General features: G+C 47.3%; 1 protein-coding gene and 3 non-coding genes across 4 annotated transcripts in view; 3 read left to right on the forward strand and 1 right to left on the reverse strand.

Annotated features, from left to right (window-relative positions):
* The window catches only part of LOC116946604 (uncharacterized), a 29770-nt gene that overhangs the window by 8371 nt on the left and 3372 nt on the right, over nucleotides 1-18027 (forward strand). The window contains exons 2-3 of the mRNA XM_032961666.2: nucleotides 13297-15385; nucleotides 17101-17200. Coding sequence (XP_032817557.2) covers nucleotides 14109-15385; nucleotides 17101-17200 — 1377 coding nt within the window. The 5' untranslated portion in view covers nucleotides 13297-14108. The remainder of the gene's footprint in view (nucleotides 1-13296; nucleotides 15386-17100; nucleotides 17201-18027) is intronic.
* Nucleotides 4548-4629, forward strand: TRNAS-AGA (transfer RNA serine (anticodon AGA)). The gene has a single exon. It is a non-coding gene; the product is annotated as a tRNA-Ser (tRNA).
* TRNAS-AGA (transfer RNA serine (anticodon AGA)) lies at nucleotides 8070-8151 on the reverse strand. The gene has a single exon. It is a non-coding gene; the product is annotated as a tRNA-Ser (tRNA).
* TRNAI-AAU (transfer RNA isoleucine (anticodon AAU)) lies at nucleotides 12251-12324 on the forward strand. Its single transcript has one exon. It is a non-coding gene; the product is annotated as a tRNA-Ile (tRNA).

Genomic DNA, 18027 nt, shown 5'->3' on the forward strand with positions numbered 1-18027 from the left:
ACGCCGCTGATCGAAGGCAACATTCAAACCGTTCAGTAAAAAAAAGTGAGCGGGTGGAGGATCTCAGGGGCCAGACAGAGCAAGGGTGGGTGGGGTGGGGGGCAGTCGAGAGGACGGTCCGAGACTTAAATCGCGCACGGAACGGCAACCAAGGAACGGAACGCGCCCGCGAGGTGCGCGTTGTTCGACCGTCGAGGGAGATGGAGCGATGCCATCAAGCTCGCAGGATCGAGAGTGGTGGCGGAAGGTTTGGGGAGGTCTTCATCCAGCAGTGGATAGGCCATGGCTGCTGCTGCTGCTGTTGCCGCCGCCGCTGCTGACGATGATAGCTTTACACACACGCAAGTGTTTAAATTTGACGTCTATGTTCAGTACAAGGTTTATTTAATGATCCGTGTGCACGTGGGGATTGCGAGCGCTGTTTCGGAGGTCTTCCCAGTAGAATATACGAATGCGTGTGTTTACATTATATCGATATCATCGCTGCGTGTGGTTTTAATGTCGTAGCCACATTTAATTGGACGCCGCACGTTTTCTTGCATTGAACGTGAATATTCGTTTCCAACAACACTTTTTTTTTCCAAATCCACCGCTGTACGAAAGCCGTCCTTCCCGCGCCGCGTCAAATATCGGTGGGTTGTTTGACCACGCTTCAACCGTGGGTTGTTTGACCACGCTTCAACCGTGGGTTGTTTGACCACGCTTCAACCCCCCAAACAAACTTCGTACGGCGTAATGCGTCAGTGTGGTGGTGGTGGTTAAACGAAACGTTAATATTGACGCCATCTAACCCACCAGAAAACCTTCACAGTATTACTCTTTAGAGAGACAAAACACAGACACGGAGACACACAGACAGACACAGAGATAGACAACACAGAGAGACACACAACATAGTTTTTTCTGTGTGTCTCTGAGTTGTCTCTCTCTGCTTGTGTGTCTGTCTGTGTGTCTCCGTGTCTGTGTTTTCTCTCTATCTCTCTCAAATTTAGTTCTACCTGATGACGACTGCTTGCGTTGCAATCGAAACGTCGCGTTCTATTACTATTTAATTTATTTTCTTTCTACGTGGCTTTACCGAAAGAACCAAAGAGTAATTCCTGCAGTCACCAAAGCTTTCTTCGCAGTATTATGAATAGCTAAATGCGTTAACCACTGCGCCACAACTTCCCGACTATTTACAAAGCGCTCACCGCAATACTCTGTGGTTCTATTTGGTAAAGTCACGTAGGTGAAAATAAAATAACAAAAAATCACAACGTTTCGGCCACAACACAAGCGGCCTTCATCAGGTGAAGGGACGAGACTGTCTGGAGGACAGCGCTGGAGTGGAAGAAGCCACGCTTAGATCACGACCTTTAAGCTGTAATTTACACGACCCACGGACACAGACACACACGCACGCGCTCACATATATGCAGTCACATATATGTAGAGAGACAAAGGCGGCTGTATCAGCCACATATACAGCGTATTCACTCATCGTGGACACGACATATACGCACGAACACTTTCAGGGTGAGTGCTGTGCTGTCTTGCTCGTGTTAGCGAGCACCTATTAAGCACGGTAATGCACGCGAGGTGGTGAGTGACCAACACCACGCCCGGCCGGCTTTGTCTCCCCCAGTGGCGATGTTTACACACCGCTCCGGGTACTCATCTAAGACTGAGTCGACCGACCTAGGGGAGGTCCAGGTCCGGTTCAGATATTCGCCACTGGCGTTGTCCGTGAACTCGGGGTGGCCGGGTTCATAGCGCAGCGTGCTAACCAAAGCGCCCACTGCTCCTCACACTGTAAATATATATTCACACGCACACAACATGAACTCGTAACAGCCGAATATTCCAGACTTTTGTCCTTGGTATCCAGAACTCGGTGCGTCGACTCTCCCCTATTCCCGATCGGGAATGCAAACGGAAACGCGTGTTCTTTGACAATTCATCAAGGGCACGGTGTAGGTTTTGCAATAGAGCATTTGTACCAAGTGTTGCAATGTTTAGCCCGCCTGAAACACAATTAGAATCACACATCCGTCAGTCGCGACGGTACTATTCGTTCAGCCCATTTGTCAATCCACTGCTGGATGAAGGCCTCCCCTTCCCCCTCCCAGGCCTAGCCGGTCGTGGTGATGATTTGGCCACAATACTTCACCACGCCGATCAGTGCGGGTTTAGTGAAGCGTTTGAGCCTTGATTCGAAGAGCACCACGATCACTTTAGGTATCACTTTGCCACCAATCGAACTCGAGTTTTGCCAGGTTGATAGCGCAGCGTGTTGTGTATGTCGAACTTCGTGCGCGCGATGCAGTGGCCGTCTTTGTTCGACGGTTCGCCAAAAGCCGCTGCTGCGAGGATGAGCGGAGTTCACGTGGCGGTCGTTTGTGCTCCTTGACGAGATAAGCGAGGTGCTCGCGGTTCATATGTGAACCAAAGCGCCACCGCTCCGCCACTAATTTGGCTTTTCTAACGGACATCTGTGATGAAACAAAACAAGTTTCGTCGCTCATCGGATTCCCTCCAGTATTAGTTCTCATTCTGATTTACGTTCAATGGGCACGCATTCGCGTGGAGCGCCGAACCGCCGCACGCGTGCCGCACACTCAGCGGCTAAGGGAGCTCAAGGGTTGCTTTGGATCACACGGAAATTGTTATAACTCCCACGTACGCGATCTTTGGGACTCCCCACGTACGCGATTTTTGGAAACTCCCCATGCCTCGCCAGGCTGCCAGGCCAGGAGATGGCAGTACAGAAAGTGGGCTCGCGAAAAACGTCGAGGCAGGACCCCGTTGTCCCCTCGCACGTGTCGTGGGGCTTTATCCTGGTCCTCCATACGCGTTTACAGCATTTCCCGTGTTGTACCTTAATCAATATATCCGTATAATCCGTCCACCACTGTTCGATCGGAGATGTGACAATTGGCGGTACGTGGTGCAACAGTGCAGTCTCCAACTCTCACGTTGCCCCTCTGCCCTTTCTATGTTCTATGAATAAGGGCACATTGCCCGAAACGTCGCCTATCGTATATATATATTTTTTTCCCCTATAAAGGTCACACACAGTGTTGTTGACGAATGTGTTGAGATGTCTGGTCGTGAAAATCAGACGCGGCTGCTATCTGCTAGAACAGTGGATCCCAGCCTCGCGTTCGCAGGACGTCGAGTTGCCCGCAAGGCCATGGGGGGAGTGGTCCGCGGAAGTGCCCATTGCGCAACTACTGCCCATTGCACAACGATGTATACTGCCGTGCGTGCGACTCGTCAGCACCGCTTCAGGCTTTGCTGGCTGATCTGGTGATTGTTGGCATTGGTGAGAGTCCCTTGAATTTTGTAAGAAATACAAAAAAATGCTTTTAGTGTGTCGCGGTCCGCGGATATCGATCTGTTTCAGGGTTCACCGATCCCCGGGTCCAGAAACGTCGAGAGCCACTGCCCTGCACTAATTGACAATTAATAATCGGCCACCAATTAATAATCGGCTACCAATTAATAATCGGCCACCAATTAGGAATTGGTCACCAGTCTCAACCCGTGGACCACAGCGGAACGTCATTGTCCCGCTTTGATCATTCGTTTGGCGGCGTTTAAGATATCCACCACGTGGCTACTGCACCTGGAGCCGCGTCTTGGTAAACACCCACGTGGCCCCCGCTCCATGGGGCGGCGGTGGCTAGGAGATGTTAACTACCTCGCCTGGTATACAGGAGGTCGTGAGTCCGATCTCGAACCTGACGCCTGCGGTGTATTTCAAGTTTGCGTGTCTCTCTCCCCATGGCCTGCGTGGATTTTTCTCCGGGTCCTCCAGTTTCCCCCCATCCACATTTAGAATGAACACGACGCGTTAAGAGTTATTCGGCTGCTATGAATTCCCACGTGATAAGCCACTTCGTTGAGCGATCACACGTGGCCAAGTCGCTTCTGAAAAAGAGCCATATAGTTCAGCGGGCCTTTACCCAGTAAGATAACAAACGTAGTTTTACTTAAATTTCATGTTAAGGCGATGGGTCTCTATGTACATCTTTGTGAATCTCCACGCGAGTCTTTATCTGAAACCATGGGCCACGCCGAAACGTTACTTCGATAATTCGCCGGCAGTGCATCCGATTGTTCACCACTTGGCTACTCCTGAAACCGTTCTCCGAGATTCAGCCGCCAGTTTTTGGCTTTTTGCGTTGAATGTAGTTCCGCTATCTAATATGGAGTGCTCTTGCCAATAACGCCTTATAATCAAGCAACATTTGTTGAAAAAACAAACAAAACGACTGATGTGACCAAAGAAGGTCTATTCTTTTCAGAAAAATAATGCGCGCTTGCTTCAGCAAATTGGTATTGAAAGCCAATCGGGCAAATATACTTCATGTGTTATATGTGGAAATAGGCAAGAGAGTTTTGACTTCTATTTAACATTTTTACTATCATACAATAATAATCACGTTGTGTTGTAAATTATATTGATCAACTTCCGGCCATAAAAAAAAGAAACGGAATCCGTAGGTGGTCCACCGACTTTCAGGAACAGATCGGGAATGAGTGGAGGGGCATTTCAGTCGGTAGTCGTGGCCGAGCGGTTAAGGCGATGGACTAGAAATCCATTGGGGTCTCCCCGCGCAGGTTCGAATCCTGCCGACTACGCATTGTTTTTGTAAATAATTGTAACTATTGCAATATACGTGTAACATAAATGTGTTTCATAAGCACGTAATTTAACGTGTGATTTTTTTTGTTTTGTTTCAAAAGTGTTTTTATTTTCACGCTGTTCAAAGTTAGATATTCATATACGGAAGGTATCGATTTAAGCCGGGTGGCGGTGTTGGCCATGCACGTGGCTGGGTTTCATCCAACAGTGGACGTATCAGCGAGGGTTGGTTTGATCACCACACAGATGTTGTGAAGCTCCCTTCCCGTGGGCGCCATACTGCTGGCGCGCCAGGAGAAAGCGGTATAGCTAGTGCACTGATCACCATCTGCTTCCATCTGTACGGGGATAGAGCGTTGCACCGTCGCGCAAGGCGTGGGTTTTCTCCAGTCGCTCCGGTTTCCTCCCCACGTGTATAACAATAATAATAATGATAAACGTAACATCATCATTAATTGGCTGAAAACATCTTTAAACATAAAAAGTCAATGTATCGACAGCAGAACGATTCCTATGGCTCTCAGTGTGGCTCTTCTGGGTAACTAAGTAAAGATTTTATCGATGTGTGTATTGGAAGAGTCACGACTCATTGTACCAGCGATTGTGGATAAACCAGGCTTCGCGATTCGATAAAAAAACATCGACTTTGTAGTGATTGTAGCGACCCCTAGTGGCTGAAGGGGTCACGTGAAACCCCATTATATAACATCGAAAAACATCAAATCTGACACAGACGGTTCGATGCATGTATCGAGGGCTGTAATCGATTATTGTTCACGACGCACTCCCACTCTTATCGATTACATTAGTCATCCGTATCCAAGTAGCGATTGCATTCAATAATTGATTTGTTTTACATGGCGATGACACATAGCGGCCGCTGGTGACCGTAGATGTAAACCCACGACAAGACAACCTTTAATAAAACACGAATCGATTTTTGTACAGCCGATTTCATACAGGAGTTGATTAATCGATTCGTATTACACCCGTTGACGCACGTGATCCGCGTAAGAAGGGAATTGAAACGAGTGCCCTGCGGCGGCACGTGTCATGGTCATCAGCAGTTGGAGAGACAAAGGCAGCCGGGCGTTTGTGCTATCGGCCACCACGCGACGATAGGTGGTCGCTAACTGCACTTCGGCCCCACCGGCCTGTGGACCGTGGTGGCTCGCACACGCAAAGCGTGCGATGATGATCTTCATTACATCGGGAGAGAGGGCTCAGATGGAGGGGAGAGAGGGCAGTTAGAAGGGGGTGTGGGGTGGGGGGATCAAAGTACAAAGAGTGCTGTGATGTTTCCTGACTCATCAGCTCCCACGAGTCATAGGAATAAAGCGCATTGCATGCGCCACGTGTCTCTGTGCAGGGGCGGAGCCAGGATTTCAGGCCGGGGTGACATTCAACAAATTTTAATTTCAAGAATGATTAGAGAGGCAGGCTGTTGAACTAGACGCCATCGGTTGGCGACACATTCTGACAATGCAGTTGCACGGAGTCCACCAGACCGAGTGTCGTACTAGTATACGCAGAATGTCACCCCTGTCACCCCCCCTGGCTCTGCCCCTGTCTCTGTGGACCCTGTTCAATCTTCTGGTGTCCCTCTCACAGGACCTGGTGTCTCTGTGGGCCCTGCTCAATGTTCTGGTGTCCCTCTCCCAGGCCCTGGTGTCTCTGTGGGTCCTGCTCAATCTTCTGGTGTGTCTCTTGGGTGTCTCTCTCACAGGCCCTGGTGTCTCTGTGGGCCCTGCTCAATCTTCTGGTGTCCCTCTCTCAGGACCTGATATCTCTGTGGGCCCTGCTCAATCTTCTGGTGTGTCTCTTGAGTCTCCCTCTCCCAGGCCTTGGTGTCTCTGTGGGCCCTGCTCAATGTTCTATTGTCCCTCTCCCAGGACCTAGTGTCTCTGTGGGCCCTGCTCAATCTTCTGGTGTCCCTCTCCCAGGACCTGGTGTCTCTGTGGGCCCTGCTCAATCTTCTGGTGTGTCTCTCATGGGTGTCCTTCTCATAGGAACTGGTGTCTTTAAAACTAGGCATCACCATCAATGGTCTCTCTGAGCTCGCGTTGTTGTTGTTGTTGTTGTTTTAATTAATCAGCAGCGACATAGTTTCAAACTTCTTTCTGTATGTATGTTGAACTTCTTTCGCACCGTACGTAGCCAACCGTGCTGATCAGTGGTGCGGGGGAAAGACTACAAATTCATACCACAAGATTGTTTAAACCATGCGGTCAGTAAATAATTTCTTAATTTATTGAAGTACACAGCGAGACAAATAACGGACGAGTTGAACTCCCGTATCACTCCACAGACTCTCGGAATATCTTAATTTTTAGTTTATTCTTTCAATAGCAGAGAAAAAAACAAACTCTAATTATCATTGCTATTTCTTGACCACCATCATCAGCCAATGTCCAACATCAACCCCAAGCATCATCAGACCCTTTAACATCATCATCTTGAATAGCCATGATCTATCGACTGCCGGATGAAGCACTCCCGTCTCGCCATTATCGGTCATGGGGGATTTAATGACCATATTTCACCACGCTGGTAACTTGCATGCATTATGTGGGTAACGGCGATTCCCGTTATGTACTTTAATAGCAACAGCAAAAATACAACAAATTCACGTGTATTTATTTTTTAAAGTCTAGCGAATTGCTGAGTCGGGCTTCTTGACTTGATTAAATAGCTGCCCCGGTGATTAGCTCCAATGAGCCGAGACCTCGCTAGGCTGCGGGCTCTCTGTCCTCTCTAACCCCGTCACTTTGTCGTTGCTTTACACCCCCCGCCAACCCTACGCCGCCTCCCCCCCCCGACGACTTCTACAATCTCTAACTTGTGACCCGCTTGGTGTCGGTGCCTGTGGCCAGAATCAGCCGCGATGCGCCCGTTTTCGCGAGATCTCCGTTGCCGATCGTCGCACGCCGAACCGGGAAAACTCCGTTGAAGGCGGAGCTGAGCGAAGATTTCGGGTCTAGGACCAAGCGCTCGGCATTGGCAAACCACCCGGGGTTTAATGGCAAACGGAAGCCGTCCGGGGCAGAGATTCCGTCAGTACTGCTTCAACAATAGAAACAAATAAAGCGAACACAACTATGAACCGGTTTCGACATTTCAGTGTCTCATCAGCCAGGCTGGCTTGAAGCAATGCTGGCGAACTGCCAGATGTCGATAGGCAATGGATCTCTCGGCTAACCAACGCGTTCCTAGTTCGATGCAAACGTTTAGAAAAGTTACCCCAGCACACTGCCTTTGTCAATAATTACGCTACTTAAGAAAAAAACCCATCTATATATCAGGCGACGTTTCGGGTTAATGGCCCTTGCGCATACTGCCACACATACGTACTCACACGTGCTTGAGGAATATGTGTACGTCAATAAAAAAAACAAGCTGGTCGTTGAAAAATGTTAATAACGCAAAGACTAAATCACGTAGTCGGCAGGATTCGAACCTGCGCGGGAAAATCCCAATGGATTTCTAGTCCATCGCCTTAACCGCTCGGCCACGACTACCGTGCGTCTCCGCCGGTCAGGTTGGGTCCCACAACCCACGACCACGGCAGATACGGCACAGGGAGACTGTCCGCCAGCAGTGGATTGGAAAGGGTGCTCTAAAGTGATGATTGTCACTTAAAACTTTCGTGACTGCAGGAATTCATATTCTTGGTTCTTTCGGTAAAGTCACGTTGATAGAAGAAGAAAAAAAGAATAATAAAAGAAATACAATTACAATTAATTTAAAATTATGTAATTTTAATAGATTTGTAAAATGTAAGCTTTATTTAATTTTTTTTTTTATGATTCTATCTCCGTGACTTTGCCGAAACAACCAAGAATATGATGACTATCACTGCCATTGTACCTTTTTTTCCCTATCGCCGACTCAAGCGACACTCATGGGAATGATCATAAACAGCCAGTTGGGAAGATCACAGCAACAAATAATTGTAATGGTGATGCTCCCTACTTTTGGGAAATCCCTGATAAGATGAGGTTAGACTGTACTCGTGTGTCGTCAACCAACTCGCAATGACCAGCGCGGTGAAGTATGGTCAAGCAACTCTCTACGGACCAAGCGACGTGTGGGAGGGCTTCATCCAGCGGTGCATTTACCACGGCCGATTGTCATTATAATGACAATAGCGGCGTTTTTGGTATTATTTATCATGAGATTGTATCAGCACAGTAATAAATGGTTTTATAGCTCAGGGGAGGTGAGTAAACTGCCCTTTGTGGAGCAAATACATGGAACTTGTAATGATTTACATCAGCTGATGAGACAGCGGCAAGGGATGGACTGAGAGACCCCGGGATGACCTAATAAAGACACACACCAGCAAACACACCCTATCACGCATACACGTACACATGCACGAAGACAAAGATCCCCCGTATAGCCTTAACAGACTGTTGGGGCAAGTGCTGTTAGCGAGCACCTATAAAGGCCATCACGGCAAACGAGGGGGTCGGTGGCCAGCACCACGCCCGGCCGCCTTTGTCTCCCAAGTGGCGATGTTTACACACCGCACCAGATACTCATTTGAGGCTGAGTCGACCTAGGACATGCACGCACACCACCACCACCGAGGCAAATACAAAGATACCCCGTCTAGCCTTTAACAGACTGTTGGGGCAAGTGCTATTAGCGATCACCTATGGAAGCGCTAGGCCAGGACCACCACACAGTGTGGCCAGGACCACCACACCGTCTTTGTCTCCCCATCGCCGACGTTTGCACGCCGAACCAGGTACCCATCGCAGGCTGAGTTGACCTAAGGGAGGGTCAGGACCGGTTCAGATGTTCGTCGGACGCTGTTGCCCTGTGGGCGCGAATCGAATTCAGGTGGCCGGTGGTTTAGTGGCGTCGCAGTGCGCTCGACCACTGCGCCACCGCTCCCCGGCTACCACGTGGTCACACAACGCAGCGCGCGCGCTGCTCTAGAAGCGCGTGAGCACGTGCCCGCCACTCGAGAGAACCACAGCGCGCTGTCGACGAGCAAACACGGAAACGCATCGCAAGGATCGTGAGAGGTTGACTGCCTTCATCCAGCAGCGGTTTGAGCACGGCCGATGGTCATGATTCGTTCGTGCGCGCGTGTGCCGCGCGTATAGTCGGTGCTTAACTTAATCCGAAATAATTGGAAACGATAGGCGGCGTTTCAGGCAATGACCCTGCTTTATAGTACGTATAAATTGAGAGGGCAGAGGGGCGGAGTGGGTGATAATGGGATGGAGACTGCGCTAAAGACCGTGGTACCTGATGATGAGAATTACATTTGAAAAAAACATATTTTCTGATGCCACGTATGTTTTTTTTAAATTGGCACGTGAATAGTTATTGCGTATCGAACAAAACCTTTAATTGTCAAAAGGTTGTACCGTATCACTAGGAGATGTTAACTAACTCGCTGGGTATACAGGAGGTCGTTGTTTCGATCCCCATCCCTGACGCCTGTGTATTTAAAGTTTGCGTGTCTCTCTCCCCATGGCCTGCGTCGATTTTTTTTTCTCCGGGCACTCCGGTTTCCCCCCCTCCACATTTAGAATGAACACGACGCGTTTAGAGTTATTCGGCTGCTATGGATATTCCTCGTGCTATGCCACTTCGTTGAGCTATCATTTGTGGGCAGGTCGCTTCTGAAAATGAGCTATACAGCTCAGTGAGCCTTACCTGGTAAAATAAAAGCAAGTTTTAGTTTATTTTAAATGAACTAGCTTTCGTTCGTTCGTTTCTCAATCCGCCTGGCCTGGTGAGGGTCGCAGCAGCAGCATGTTGAGTAGTGGCGGTCCAGACCTCCCTGGCGACAGACTACACTATACACTACACTACTATAACACTAGTATATACTACACTATACACTACACTATTATACACTACTATACACTACACTACTATATACTACACTGCTATACACTACACTGCTATACACTATACTATACACTACACTATTATACACTACTATACACTACACTACTATACACTATGCTATTATACACTATTAGACACTACTATACACTACACTACTATATACTACACTACTATATACTACACTAGTATACACTATACTATTATACACTACACTACTATATACTACACTACTCTATACTACACTAGTATACACTACACTATACACTACACTATTATACACTACTATACACTACTATATACTACACTGCTATACACTATACACTACACTATTATACACTACACTACTATATACTACACTGCTATACACTACACTGCTATACACTACACTATACACTACACTATCATACACTACTATACACTACACCCTACACTACACTACTATACACTACACTATACACTACACTATTATGCACTACACTACTATACACTACGCACGACAATACTATACACTACTATACACTACATTATTATGCACTACACTACTATACACTACACTATACACTACACTACTATATACTACACTACTATACACTACACTGCTATACACTATACTATACACTACACTATTATACACTACTATACACTACACTATACACTACGCTACTATACACTACACCCTACACTACACTACTATACACTACTATACACTACACTACTATACACTACACTACTATACACTACACTACTATACACTACACTACTATACACTACACTACTATACACTACACTATACACTACACTACTATATACACAGACTCTTAGCTCTTCCTGGGGAATGTGCAGGCGTTCCCAGGCCAGCCGAGCGACATCGTCCCACTCCAGCAGCGTGTCTTGGGGCCACCCACGGGGACTCTGTCCAGTGGGACTTTCTGCCCGGTAGAGTCCCAAGGGGAGTCTTATAACTTGCCAGTTTTGTTATTTTTTTACGTGTGCAACACTGCCAACGTAGTAAGAGCATCACAAATTAAATCTTTTTTTTGTAATTTAACCCTAAATAAGCCGGAAAGCTGTTCCGAAAATGATTTTGACCTCGTCCATCTCCCCTTATTTAGTCTTCATAATTTTTAAGCAAACTGTTCCACGAAATTATAGGAACGTAGGGTTACAATAATATTGGCAGTGGTAGGCGCAGCTTGCACTCTTAGTGGTAGTGCCTTACGCCGATAGTCCATACTGCGTCCCCGAAAATATCGAGTGAAATTTCATGTATGGCATGGGCTACCTCGAACATTTATGTTTACTGCAAATGTAATTGTTTACCGTGCATTTGTGTTGAATTAGTGTTAACATTGTATGCATTCACCGTATGTGTAATAATCACGTAATTTATGCGACTTGTGCTGTGTTTGACTGCAGTATCTATGCTGAATGTAAATATATGTGTGTGTGGGTATATACTGCATATATGTGTGTGTGGGTATATACTGCATATATGTGTTTGGGGGTATATACTGCATATATGTGTATGTGCCGACATTGGTGACGGTCATCGCTGGGCTCGGCCTTAAATGAGCAACCTTGTGCGGTGTGTGAACATCCGCACTGGGGAGACAAAGGCGGCCGGGCGCGATTTTGGTCACCCTTCCGCTCGTGTGCCTTGCCGGGCTTCATAGGTGCTCGCAAACAGCACGTGTCCTAAGTCTGCTAAAGGTTATGTTAGTATAGGGGAACTTTGTTTTGACTGGCCGGTTAGCTCAGCTGGTTAGAGCGTGGTGCTAATAACGCCAAGGTCGCGGGTTCGATCCCCGTACGGGCCATGTGTGTACGCTTTTTTTAAAATCAGCACTGGAGAGATAAAGGCGGCTCTGAAAGCCCCGGGACCGCCTTAATAGGGGCTCCCTGACATAACTTGTTCCAACAATCTGTTACAGGCGAGACGGGTGATCTTTGTCTTTGTTGTATTCGGTGGCTCAGCGGTCGAGCGATCGGTTCGCAATCTCCGAGTATACAGCTTTGAGCTAGTTGGTAAATTCCACATTCCTCTGACGGGGGCGAGTCTATCCATAGGACAAACCCATGTGTGACTTCCCGACAAAGTGGTTCCTATCCCCGCACTGTGTTGTTGTTGTTGTTGTATCGACCCCGGAGGGATGATCGGCTGAATCAACGCCCAACCAGGATGATTTTAACTCACTCACTGCCTTCCACTCCATCTCGCCAGTTGGCTCCGAGCTTGTTCCATGAATCGTGAACAACGAATGTTAAAAAAACACTCAACGCAATCGTCAATAGCACTGTGTGTGTGCCTTAAAATATATAATATAACAGGCGACGTTTCAGGCAATGCCCCTTATATATGTATGTCGAACCATACGTAGCCAACCGTGCTATTCGGAGGTACGGGGGAAGGACAACAAACTGAACACAAAAGCAAGTTCTAAAGAAATTAGTTTTCAATCTAGATGATTTAAAAGTGCATAGCTCCAGTGGCTTACAAATTCTCGCACAGCACATACAATTCGTTTACAAGATCAATATATAGTAGGTGACGTTTCGGGGCAATGGTCCTTCTCCATCGCACATCCAATTGATTTTTTGTTACGGCCACAGTGTTATTGACGAATGGTGTTGAGTGTTCGTTGTTTATTTGACCTTTGTGATTGTGCGTCACTGCCAACGCAGCATCAGCACCACCACCACCACCACCAAATGAAGTACATGAAAAGTGTGTTCACGTTTGTTAATATTACGTGCAGTAAATCACCGCTGTCTATTGGTTTCTTCCACAGTGTTGGAGTACGAAACATCATCATCATCATCACCGTCGTAAATGAATAACAATCATCAGAATTTCCAAAAGAGTCGCAATACAATTCTGAGCAACATTAATAGTAACCCTAATCCCAATATTCATAAGTTGGAACATTTAACAAAATTAGTCACTAAAAATGATGAAAATGTAATTACAAATTTATAATTGTATTAGTATTACAGATTCACTATCAAGATATTTAATCTATATTCTCTACTTATTAACGTAATCATCATCATCACCATCATCAACATTGCTTATATTCGCATAACTTTTTCATTGACATTAACATAGCTGGATCATTGTGGTTAAAATGTAGTCCTTACGGTATTTTTTTACCACCAAAATTACAATCTTATTAACGTTATAAGTTCACAATCATAATCACTTTAATTTACAGTAGACACAAATAAGTATCACTAACGTCTTCGAAATGTAGGCATCATCGTCACGTGAGGCTGGTTACCATTCTATAAAAGCTAGGCAAATCAGCTGATGACTATTTACATCTAATGATTATCACTATTATTTTATTAGCAGTGAACACAATAGTCTTTATCATCATTACCACCATTATCATTCTCATCACCACTGCTACAGTCAAATAATAGTTTTTGTAACCATCACTATCATGATCACCAATACAATGATCAGTAAACTAAAATAATATTTTTTTTACCATCATTAGGCTCATCATCAGTATCACTATAATAATCATTAGACTAAAATAACACTCAATATAACCATCACCACCATCATCAACAGCACCATCGCTGTTAGCCCACAACCATGGCAAGTACCGGTAGCTCATTGCCATCACCAGTTCCTCTCCATGTCACGCGTCTCCCTCTGCACCCTGACCCAAACCACAACCACCACCACCAGCACCACCACCACCACCAGCAGCAGCATCAGCAGCTTAAGCTGTCACTGGAGGCTTCTGCCTTCTCCGGCGTCCACGGATCAAGATTCCCCTTCCATCTCACCGCGTCCTTGCAAGCCCTGCAAGCCGCGAGCCTCCTTCCTCCGTGGACCAGTGCTCTTCCGTACAACCATCTCACCACCACCAGCACCACCACGCGCCTGCACGGGCAGCATCATCATCAGCAGCATCAGCAGCCTGAGCAACAGCACAAGCAGCAGCACAACTTGCAGATGTTCTTGTTGAGCGGGATTACTGCCACGACCACGGCGGCCGCCACCTCAACCGCTCTGCCAATGTTGATGTTCCCACATGAGCACGTGGCCTCATCTCCAGAGGACAGCTCCAGCAACAGCAGTAACAACAGCAGCAGCAGCAGAGAGAATGGGCTGTCACTGCAGACGAATAGGCTGACACTGCAGGCGCCAGCTGCCGTGTCTGCGAGTCCCGCTGCGGTATTGTCGCATGCGCTCAGCTGCACCCTGCTGCCTCGCACGACCTGCAAGGCCTGCTTGACGCAGCAGTCAGACCCTCGCCACCACCATCACCACAATCTGCAGCGACGTCAACAGCCGCAACCTCGCTTCGACTTTGCCAATCTGGCAGCGGCTGCGACGCGGGCGGACCCAGCTCCTTCACCACCTCTCGCTCTTCCACCTCCTCCTCCTCCACATCATCATCATCATCCACCTGCGGACGTACAGAAGCTGCAGCCCAGCATAGCGACACCGCCGCTGGGCCCGCCGCTGAGGCCGGGCGGCTGCGGCGGCGAGCGGCGGTGGCTCGGCGGGGCGGCCGCGGGGCCCCTCCCCTCGGCGCCTCCTGCCGCGGGGGCCGCGGGGGGTGGCCGTGCGGCCCCGGTGCCGGGGGGCCCTGCGAGCGCGTTCGGGCTGCTCAGCGCCTCCGTGTGCTGTTCCGCGTCGGCGTCGGCGTCGTTGATGATGGCCCGGTCGGGGTCGGGGTTGGGGTCAACGGCCCACGCGGCGCGCGCCAAGAAGGAGTTCGTGTGCAAGTTCTGCGGCCGGAGGTTCACCAAGTCCTACAATCTGCTCATCCACGAGCGCACGCACACGGACGAGCGCCCCTACGTGTGCGAGGTTTGCCACAAGGCGTTCCGCCGGCAGGACCACCTGAGGGACCACAGGTGAGGGCCACAGCGAGCGAGCGAGCGGGAGGGAGGAGGTGCAGAGAGCCCGCCCGCCAGATCACTTCTCTTCTTATTGAGTGCTTTTTTTTATCTGTTCGTTTATAGAGCGCGATTGATCGAGGAGCTTAATGTATGCCATTAACAAAACACGGTATAATTGTGTGGCTAATGCAGATTTGATGCCATGCGATCGGTATCTTGTTTGGTGTTTTAACATCTTAACACCTCCTGTTCTATTTACAGGGATGGGGAAAGCCTGTTCTTATGTTTTCATCGTCTTGATACTGGCAAAAACAAAGGTTCCCATAGGTATAAATGGTTTAGACGGCATTGGCGTGCAGGAGATGGTGGTTCCTGAAATTGTAAGATAGATTTTTTTTAAATAGTGCTCTACATTAAGAATAATAATGGCACCGACGCGTACAAACATTATTTTTCTCTATGGCATAATACGATTGTGTCAACGTAATTTGATATCTATCTTGTAGAAGAATATCGGTCGTGTTTGGTTAGTTGACCTTCCCCCTCCCCCAGCACCTCCGATTAGCACGGTTGGCTACGTACGGTGCGAAAGAAGTTCAACAAACATACACATACACAATGTGGATCAGCAAAAACAAAAAACGAATGAGGTTATAATGGGTGAGGCTTTCCCCGGGTAAATAATTATTATAATAATTGATACATTTCCAAAATCAAAAACCTCACAAAGCGCTGAACAATGCAACGGGTCGTCTTTAATTGGTGACTATAACAAAGACAACTCGTAAAGAGATCGCAATCAACTCATTGAAACACTCCTCCGCAGCTGCCAAGTTAAACATTTTCCTAGCAGCCATGCGTGGAACAAATGTGCCTTTATTAAAAAATAAAACTATAAACTACAGTACTTTCTATATGATCATGTAAGGCCCACTGAACTACAGAGTTATTTTTCAGAAGCGACCTGGTCAGACCTGGTCGACGAAGTTGGCTTATCACGTGGATATTTATAGCGGCCAAATACTCCAAAAACGCACGCCGATTCTAAATGTGTAGGGGAAAACCGGAGGACCCGGAGAAAAATCCACGTGACCACGGGGGAGAGAGACACCGCAAACTCCAAATAAAAAATATATACAGCAGGTGTCAGGGTTGGGAGTGAACCCATGACCATCCCATATACCAGGCGAGGGAGTTTACACCTCGCCACCGTGGCATCCTCAGCGATACGTGCTGTGTTTTGAAATTGCTGTCCAACAACAACACTCCCAGTGGTGTTGCTGAAGCAGTTAATACATTTTGACACGTGACACTTTTTTTTTTATCCACCGGCTGTGTCGGGTGGAGGAGGGGTTCATGACACAACATGTGTTTTTTTTTCACTACTAAAACTATTCTATTTTTAATTTACCAGGTAAGGCCCACTGACTTATCCAGCTCATTTTTTTCGGAAACGACCTGGCCACAAATGATAGCTCAACAAAGTTGCCCATCACGTGGATATTTATAGCAGCCAAATACTCTAAACGCATGTTTCTAACCCCCACCCCCCCCCCAAAAAAAAAAAACCCGACGATGAATCAGACTCATTGCTCGTGTCTTGAGTGTCCAGCTGGGTAAACAAAATGAACTTGAGCCTTGAGAGCTTGTCTCTTGCTGTTGTTGCTGTTGTTGTTGTTGTCGTCGTCGTTGTTGTTGTTGTTGTGCTGACGGCTCCCACTACCCGGCAGGTACATCCACTCCAAGGAGAAGCCCTTCAAGTGCCAGGAGTGCGGCAAGGGCTTCTGCCAGTCGCGCACGCTCGCCGTGCACCGGACTCTCCACCTGCAGGTCCGCTCCGCACACCACTGCGATTGATCGATCCGTTCGGCAGACTTCAATTTATAATTTTTTAATATATTTTTTATATATATGGGTGTGTGTATATGGGATGCGTCCTATAATCTTTGTTGTTTATATTTGTTTATTTGTCGGTTTGTTGCCGCTTGGTCGCCACCGTACCGAGATGTTAACTACCTCGCCTGGTATACAGGAGGTGCCTGGGTTCGATCCCGACCCTGACGCCTGCGGTATATTTAGAGTTTGCACGTTCTCCCCGTGGTCGCGTGGATTTTTCTCCGGGTCCTCCGATATTTCCCTTCACATTTAGAATCAACATCACGCGTTTGTAGTGTTTTGCTGCTATAATGATACATTTTATTTGTGAGCACTTTTCTGAATACTCAAAGACACTTTGCATAAAATCATAAAAGCAGCAAAAACGACATCAAATGGTAAAAACACTAAAAACACATTAAACTTAGCTAAACATTAAAAGCAATTTTAAAAAGCTCCTCCCACCCAGCTTATAAGACGCTGCCAAGCTTAGCACTGTTCATTGGAGCGCTGTCTTTCCGACAGTTCTGTTTCTTCACCTGAGGACGGCTGCTTGTGTTGTGGCCGAAACGTCGTGAGAATTTTATTTTATTATGTTTATTTTTATTATTTTACTATTTCCCTTCTACGTGACTTTACCGAAAGAACCAAGAGGACTGTACCTATAATAACGCTGATAAAGATTCTTAGGATGATAATGAATTATACTTACGATGCATAAGATGCTTATTGACGATGCTAGAGAAGGCAGTGATAATGCTGATCTTGAACGAAACATTTTC

Source organism: Petromyzon marinus, chromosome 27 (assembly GCF_048934315.1).
Source record: "Petromyzon marinus isolate PM22_M1 ecotype Great Lakes invasive population chromosome 27, UKy_Petmar_22M1.pri1.0, whole genome shotgun sequence".
Taxonomy (NCBI): Eukaryota; Metazoa; Chordata; class Hyperoartia; order Petromyzontiformes; family Petromyzontidae; genus Petromyzon; species Petromyzon marinus.